This window comes from Pseudophryne corroboree, chromosome 5 (genome assembly GCF_028390025.1).
Source record: "Pseudophryne corroboree isolate aPseCor3 chromosome 5, aPseCor3.hap2, whole genome shotgun sequence".
NCBI lineage: Eukaryota > Metazoa > Chordata > Amphibia > Anura > Myobatrachidae > Pseudophryne > Pseudophryne corroboree.
In genome coordinates this window covers 642419117-642428339 of record NC_086448.1, presented here as the reverse complement: position 1 = coordinate 642428339, position 9223 = coordinate 642419117, and the positions used below count along the sequence as shown (strand labels likewise).

Here is a 9223-nt window from a genome sequence, read left to right as displayed (position 1 = left end):
GCTTTGCTACTGTCCACGTAATTTTATCATCCTGTCATCTTTACATAAGCGTAATTTCCAAGGCATGGCTAAGATGTATACTTTTACCATTGTTGTGCCTTGAACACCGCATTGGTGAATGCCTTATATATTCCCAAATTCAAGATGTGTTAAGATTGTCAGTCATGTTAATTAAATGTGTATTATATGACAATATTAGATACACAAATTGAAATATTCCCAAAAATGTATTTAAAGTACAACAAATAAAACTACAACCACTTTGTAATAACACATAACATTAAGTTATACAAACATTTAAACAATTTATTTAAAGTTCTACAACAATTTTTTATTAAGACATAACAGAAAGTTAAACAAACTTACCAAAAATGTATTTAAATTATAAGAACAACCACTTGGGAATAACACAATATAAAGTTATACAAATATTTAACATATCAAAAAATATAGCAAGTGCAGTCTGTCACATTCAAAAAATCTTTATTCTATTCAGATTAACTGTAAAGAGAAACTTAATTCTATACACGTTGTTTCTTGATAGTACCTAAAATCAAACAATGCTTAGAAATGTTTAACTCTATTTCTTAAGATATTATCCCTTTATTAACAGTAAATTATATAGTGTGTATGTGGTCATTGTCTTATATTTTCCAAAATCCCCTTACCAAACATTATTTTTTCATTCCCACAAATGGGTATCAACCCATGTTTTTTATCTGAGGTGGAAATGGTACAATGAATGGGCTCAGTACCAGCTTTGAAATTGATTTATTTTGAATCCAAATTTTAATTTTTAGAAGGTGGTAAGCCTGTTTTGAAAACTAAGTGAGGTAAGAATCATTGAAAGAACTGTCCTTCTACCCCTGTGCAGTACGATCTTTTACCCATGGATGTAGGACAGATGTCGGCCATATGTTATCCGTAAAATTAAAAACGTGGTCCCACCTGCCTATTGCTCAGGCAGTTGGGTCCACCGGGAGTCTGAAGGCTTTGAGTAAGCAGATTTTGAGTTTTGTTCCTGAAAACCAGTAGCTGCATTTTTCAAATACTCCCCTCTCAAGGTAATAGAGGATGCAGTGTTTTTCTTTTATTATTTATTCATCCAAAAGGAATGCAATATAGGGGCAGTATACGATTTCGTAGCCGGTATAGCTGTGGAAGGAAGATATGTATACTTACCCACCATTGCCTTAGTTACTCACTTATCGCTTTCAACCAAAAACATGGACTCACCTGTGAAGGGCAGGATGTACACGTTTCTCCTGTAGTCTGCTTCCGCAGTCTATTGTCTGTGGTAGTCTGTAGATGGTATCCTTGTGCCGCCATATACATAGTCTACAAGCTAATTGTTACGCCGGAACTGTACTCACCACTCTTCATATCTTCATGCTCTGTTAGGGGTGTTGTTTGTTCTTGTGAATAACTCCATCATGTGCTCCTTGTGTCAAGTCCAACGAAGCAGGCATACTGGTCCAACCCATTCTCCGGTCAAATACTAACCTTAAACTAATAAAAATCTGCTAAAATCCTCAGGAGCTCTCACACTTGTGAATTTCTCCTCCAGGCAGATTTTCTAAACAGTCTACTAGGAGCGACATAGAGGGATTAGCTAGTCAACACTACTAAAAAGCACATGGCTCCTAGTGGACCTGTCTATTGTCCATGGTACTAATGTTTACCCCAGTTTCCTCTAGGATGCAAGATAAAGTACTTTATTTTGAATCCTGAGGAATACAGGTAACCGAATGAGCCACTAACAGAGTGCATCTGCATGCTATGAGCATCTAGCGTGTTCATATAGCCTCACTGCTGCATACATAATGGATTTTTGTGGTTAATATTCTCAATTTTTTTTAAAACAGTTCCAACAATCAATGCTGGTGATCATGCGAGCATTGGATTACAGTTTTTGAAGTCCTAGTTTAGCTATGCCCCCATTTTTCAGCTTCTTTATTTGATGCCTGGAACAATGACTTTAGGGTTGATGTTTTTGGTTTTGACTGTAGAAGGCTTCTGTGCCGCAATGATCATTTAGTTCCAAATTCTTCGGTTCTTCCATCATGGATGTTCTGCAAAAGGAGATTAAAATAGTAAATTTAGAGTTATTTTTCAATACAGCCATATTAATGTATAACCATGTCCCCTCATACCTCAACTTTTCACAACTTAGTTTTCTGCAAATACAGCATTTGACCATTTTGATGCTGTAATAGTAAACATGATTTTTTTTATTAAATTGAAATAAGACTCCATGTCCTCCGTATTTTCTCAGTAATTTGTATAATGTGGCTTATGGTTTAGATCACAGATTTTAGCCCTTGTAATAAAGATACAGACCCAGACCAAAAACATCACCATACTCTGCGTAAGACACTTCATCATCATTGTCAGCTTGCATCATATATGCCACAGTACGCATTGTTGGACTAATGGTAAGGGTCTGTGACTCTGGCTCTGGTATTGTCACTTAATCTCTATTCATCATGTCACCCATAGACTGAGTTAACTTTTTCATCTCTTTCTCAGTATGCTAAAATTTGATATAAATATTTGATATGATCCCTTTAATGGCATCTTTTTGATTAGTCCCTCTCGCCTGAGAATGTCTAATAGTTTTGTTACATTTACTATATTAACCCGAGGAATATAGACACTCTGCTGTGCATCAAACACATGAACATGACATTGTAATGTGAAGGGACACACGCACACACATGAAAATTGAAAAACACAATTTATCACAGAGCCAACATGGAACCACAGAACATGGATACCGCAACACCAACTTTTTAAAAATTACAAATCAGCTGGGTTGCTAAATCAAGTTAATTATATTTTTATTTCTATTCTACAATGCTCCCCCCCCCTTACTAAGAAGGATTGGTACCGCTGTGGAGCCAGACTTAGTTCAGGAGATGCGCTTCCCTGTGATGCCTGTTAGTGTAATCTGCCAAAATAACATTGCGCTTGCGAGATCAGTCACCTATCAGCGTGGAACAGTACCAGTAAGCCCATATGAGGTTGGCCTGTTCCACACAACCCTAAGTCCCACTAAGCATGCAGGCTTGTGTCAACCAGTCCTGCATGAAAAATGTGAAAAACAAAAGCCGATAATTAACAATCTTGCACAAGTGTGCCCGGCTCCTACGGTCAAATAAATAAAATTGCGTCTGTTAGTATGGGAATACAACAGGCATCCACCATACACTATTTACTAAAGTGCACAAGGCAAATATAGAACTGGTCCATACCCCGTAAAACTAATGTGTATCCATTATCTTCTGTGACTTAAGAAAAATCAGACTTATACGATGCAGCATACCTTGGTAGCTCTATGCCTGCATCATTATTCTGTTGTCTTCTCGGACTGGACCCTTCTCCGATTAGGTCTTGCCAGTTGTCGGTATGCTGTAAAGAAAAAAAGACACAGTCAGTTTATAAAAAAAACTACCTTTGCTTGTCACTAACTGTCCCTGACACCATTGCTGATCTCCTTTCCCTAACTTAGCACACCGCTACGGACAAATACCTAGCTTGTTGGGGAAAAGAAAGAGGAAAAAGCTAGATGACTTACCCTTGGCAAGTCCTCCGCCAAGCTCTATGCCAGCCTCTGTGCTTGATTAGCGGACTGGACCCTTCTCCGATTAGGTCTTGCCAGTTGTCGGTATGCTGTAAAGAAAAAAAGACACAGTCAGTTTATAAAAAAAACTACCTTTGCTTGTCAGTAACTGTCCCTGACACCATTGCTGATCTCCTTTCCCTAACTTAGCACACCGCTACGGACAAATACCTAGCTTGTTGGGGAAAAGAAAGAGGAAAAAGCTAGATGACTTACCCTTGGCAAGTCCTCCGCCAAGCTCTATGCCAGCCTCTGTGCTTGATTAGCGGACTGGACCCTTCTCCGATTAGGTCTTGCCAGTTGTCGGTATGCTGTAAAGAAAAAAAGACACAGTCAGTTTATAAAAAAAACTACCTTTGCTTGTCACTAACTGTCCCTGACACCATTGCTGATCTCCTTTCCCTAACTTAGCACACCGCTACGGACAAATACCTAGCTTGTTGGGGAAAAGAAAGAGGAAAAAGCTAGATGACTTACCCTTGGCAAGTCCTCCGCCAAGCTCTATGCCAGCCTCTGTGCTTGATTAGCGGACTGGACCCTTCTCCGATTAGGTCTTGCCAGTTGTCGGTATGCTGTAAAGAAAAAAAGACACAGTCAGTTTATAAAAAAAACTACCTTTGCTTGTCACTAACTGTCCCTGACACCATTGCTGATCTCCTTTCCCTAACTTAGCACACCGCTACGGACAAATACCTAGCTTGTTGGGGAAAAGAAAGAGGAAAAAGCTAGATGACTTACCCTTGGCAAGTCCTCCGCCAAGCTCTATGCCAGCCTCTGTGCTTGATTAGCGGACTGGACCCTTCTCCGATTAGGTCTTGCCAGTTGTCGGTATGCTGTAAAGAAAAAAAGACACAGTCAGTTTATAAAAAAAACTACCTTTGCTTGTCACTAACTGTCCCTGACACCATTGCTGATCTCCTTTCCCTAACTTAGCACACCGCTACGGACAAATACCTAGCTTGTTGGGGAAAAGAAAGAGGAAAAAGCTAGATGACTTACCCTTGGCAAGTCCTCCGCCAAGCTCTATGCCAGCCTCTGTGCTTGATTAGCGGACTGGTCCCTGTGTCCGGCTAGTTTGCTGTTGTGGACGGCTCCTCCTGGGCTCCTGACGGCTCCTCCGGGGCTGTGGCATGCTCCTCCGGTACTGTGGCATGCTCATCCTGGGCTCGGGCATGTTCCTCCTGGGCTCGGGCATGTTCCTCCTGGGCTCGGGCATGCTCCTCCTGTGCTCTGTTCCACATAACTGTCTGTGCTTGTTCCAACATCTCCTGCTGTGCTCTGTTCCACATCTCTTGCTGTATTATGGACTGCTCCAATTCTTCTGACCTTTGACGCTGCAGTCTCAAAACTGACAATGCTCTTTGATAAGCCAGATCTCCTCTCTCTTCTTGAGCATACATTTCTTGATCAATTGATGTTCTGTTTGATGGTGTTGTGACTTCCGAACTTCGTTCTGCCTGCTGTGGTTGTGCGCTGTGCAATCTTCTTCCTTCGTCTGTCATCAGCTGCAGGCTTGTTGAAATCATGCTTGTGTTTAGGTTGCACTGTTGTTGCCACAGTAGCATGCTTTGAAGGCCTGTTCCAATCTGTTGGCATTGCAATGAAATATGTTCCAGAGAATCATTGTGTTGTCGACAGAGTTGTTCCTGATGGGATTCTCCATCCCGCTGTTCATTTTGTTGGGTGCTGATCTGTTCAATCTTCTGCTCCATGCTCTTGCAATGTCCAACCACCGACATATGTGCTGACACAAGTTGATCGTAGTATCGGGCCAGCGATATCATTGCGTCATTTTGTTGAACAACAGCTGTCTTGATATGGTCGATGTTCTGTTCCATGTTGTCCAAACGATTATTAATCCTTTGGCTTTCTTCAGCTCTACATTGGTCCATGTTCTTTAAAGCTTCCAGTATTAGATTGAGTGATGACTCTGTAATACAAGTAAATAATTTAGTTTAACAAATTACAGTTGAACACAATTAAACACTCCTAAATTGTAAATAAATATAAAATTGCTACCTCCTGGCGTAGTTTCCGGTGTTTTTGATTCAAGGACTTCTGGTACACTGCCTGAAGTTTCCATGTCCGGAATTTGCTCTGTTCTTTCAACAAGATTATGGTCTCCAATTGCAGGGTAGCTCTGTGAAAAGGACTCTTCTGGCAGTGTCTGTGGGTGCCCCTGTGATGAATTTTCTTCTGGAAGTGGCTGTTGGGATGATGTTTCTTCCTGCACCGTGGGTGGGTGCATCTGGGCTGATTCTGCTTGAAGTGTCGCTGCTTGCAGTGTTGAATCAATCGGCAATATTGTATGCTGTATCTGGGTTTCTAAAATGTCAATATAGATATATACAATAATTATAACCCAAAAATATGCAGTGCCAGAAATACAGACAGCTAAAGATACGCAAACAGTGCAAGCTAGAGGTATATACCCATTGATAGATATACATGTACCAAAATTTATAATTTCATGTACAAAAACTATGCCTTACCGGTATCCTCAGCACCTCCTCCAGTTGTCGGATATCCAAAAGAAACTCTTCTCTTTGCCTTAACTGTGGAATCTGTAATATTTATATAAAGAACATACTGTAGTTATTAGTTTTGTTTCCATACAAAATATTTTTTGAATATATATATATATATATATATATATATATATATAAAAATACGATATGTCCCTAACCTTTCTGCGATTTTGTTTTCTTCTTTGGCGTTGTTTCCGTTTGTGGCGTGCTATGTTTTGTTGGCGTAGAATATTTTGTGGCTCCTTTTGAAAGAAATACGAAATTTAAATTTTTGTTGAAATAATTAGTTTTTTAAAAAGAATATTAAAAAATTAATTTTATAGAATTTTTAAAAATAATACCTTCTGCACTGGTTCCTGCCATTTCTTCCTGCACAAGTACGAAGTAGTTCTCCATCTTCTTTTCCCAATCCTTGTGTAATTTTTGCCCTTTTTGGATCTTGAGATTGACGGATCTTCTACAGTCGCGTAACCTTTTCTTGCAACTTTCGTTGCTTCGCTTGAACCCACCTCCCAAAGAAACTGATTCAGAGATTTCATTCCACGTCGTTCCCTTGAATCGGTGATGAACATTTCTTGCCGGCGATCCGAAAAGTTGAAAGGAGTGATGAACAACTTGATTGATTAGGGTGTCCGTTTCTTCATCTGTGAAGTTGGGTGCCCTGCTGCTGGATTCTTCTCCCGAGTCCGCTTCTTCATGCGAAACTCTGCCATGGTCGGTTGGTGATGTTTGTTGCTGTCTTTCCGAGGATTCTTCTTCCTGTGCGGATAGAGAAAGCCTCCTTGCTTCTTCCTCGGACATCTCTGAAAAAAAAACTTAAAAAAAAAAAAAATTCATACTAATATTAATAATAATAATAATAATAATAATAATAATAATAATAATAATAATAATAATTAGTATACTAGCAGTGCAACATACCCAAATTTTGCCAACCAGCTGTTACAAATATACACAAGTAATGAACCCCAGCAGTGCCAAATACAGAAATTATGCCACCCAGCAGTGCCAGATACCCAAAATATGCCACCCAGCAGTGCCAAATATAGAAATTATGGCACCCAGCAGTGCCAAATACAGAAATTATGCCATCCAACAGTGCCAGATACCCAAATTATGCCATCCAGCAGTGCCAAATACAGAAATTATGCCATCCAGCAGTGCCAGATACCCAAATTATGCCATCCAGCAGTGCCAAATACAGAAATTATGCCACCCAGCAGTGCCAGATACCCAAATTATGCCATCCAGCAGTGCCAAACACAGAAATTATGCCACCCAGCAGTGCCAAATACATAAAATATGCCACCCAGCAGTGCCAGATACCCAAATTATGCCACCCAGCAGTGCCAAATACATAAATTATGCCACCCAGCAGTGCCAAATACAGAAATTATGCCACCCAGCAGTGCCAGATACCCAAAATATGCCACCCAGCAGTGCCAGATACCCAAATTATGCCATCCAGCAGTGCCAAACACAGAAATTATGCCACCCAGCAGTGCCAAATACATAAAATATGCCACCCAGCAGTGCCAGATACCCAAATTATGCCACCCAGCAGTGGCAGATACCCAAATTATGCCACCCAGCAGTGCCAAATATAGAAATTATGGCACCCAGCAGTGCCAAATACAGAAATTATGCCATCCAGCAGTGCCAGATACCCAAATTATGCCATCCAGCAGTGCCAAATACAGAAATTATGCCACCCAGCAGTGCCAGATACCCAAATTATGCCATCCAGCAGTGCCAAACACAGAAATTATGCCACCCAGCAGTGCCAAATACATAAAATATGCCACCCAGCAGTGCCAGATACCCAAATTATGCCACCCAGCAGTGCCAAATACATAAATTATGCCACCCAGCAGTGCCAAATACAGAAATTATGCCACCCAGCAGTGCCAGATACCCAAAATATGCCACCCAGCAGTGCCAAATATAGAAATTATGGCACCCAGCAGTGCCAAATACATAAATTATGCCACCCAGCAGTGCCAGATACCCAAATTATGCCACCCAGCAGTGGCAGATACCCAAATTATGCCACCCAGCAGTGCCAAATACATAAATTATGCCACCCAGCAGTGCCAAATACAGAAATTATGCCACCCAGCAGTGCCAAATACATAAATTATGCCACCCAGCAGTGCCAAATACAGAAATTATGCCATCCAGCAGTGCCAAATACAGAAATTATGCCATCCAGCAGTGCCAGATACCCAAATTATGCCATCCAGCAGTGCCAAATACAGAAATTATGCCATCCAGCAGTGCCAGATACCCAAATTATGCCACCCAGCAGTGCCAGATACCCAAATTATGCCATCCAGCAGTGCCAAACACAGAAATTATGCCACCCAGCAGTGCCAGATACCCAAAATATGCCACCCAGCAGTGCCAAATATAGAAATTATGGCACCCAGCAGTGCCAAATACAGAAATGATGCCATCCAACAGTGCCAGATACCCAAATTATGCCATCCAGCAGTGCCAAATACAGAAATTATGCCATCCAGCAGTGCCAGATACCCAAATTATGCCACCCAGCAGTGCCAAATATAGAAATTATGGCACCCAGCAGTGCCAAATACAGAAATTATGCCATCCAGCAGTGCCAGATACCCAAATTATGCCACCCAGCAGTGCCAAATACAGAAATTATGCCAAACAGCTGTGACATATACACAAATAATGAACCCAAGCAGTGACAGATATACACATTTGGCAAACAAACGGTGAAAAATACACACATTATGCCAGAAAGCAGTGCCAGATACCGACATCTCACACACTGCAGTAACAGATATACAAATAATGCCAATCAGCAGTGGCAGGGATAGCAGTTGGAAGAGATAATAAGAAACATGGGACAGTTTATTTAGCATGATAGTGTAATAGAAAGACAGAGTACATTTAGCTCAGCGCTTACCTATTAAGATGAGAAAAAAAAACTGGATTGGTCTTCTCCTCTTCGTATGAAGAATTCTTGTCACGGTCACTTCTCCAGAAAAGCTCTGATATGTAAATCAGAATCGCTAGAAGCCAATCACAAGACGCTAACAGACCG

At 40.8% G+C, this 9223-nt stretch overlaps 1 protein-coding gene across 1 annotated transcript; it reads right to left on the bottom strand.

Annotated features, from left to right (window-relative positions):
- Positions 1–4692: 4692 nt before the first annotated feature.
- On the bottom strand, positions 4693–6961 carry LOC134929646 (uncharacterized). The gene is made up of 5 exons (XM_063925225.1): positions 6492–6961; positions 6309–6392; positions 6115–6186; positions 5642–5947; positions 4693–5552 (listed from the first exon to the last, which is right to left on the bottom strand). Exons 1-5 carry the CDS (start codon positions 6949–6951, stop codon positions 4693–4695), a joined length of 1782 nt encoding a protein of 593 aa, XP_063781295.1. The 5' UTR covers positions 6952–6961.
- Positions 6962–9223: the final 2262 nt, after the last annotated feature.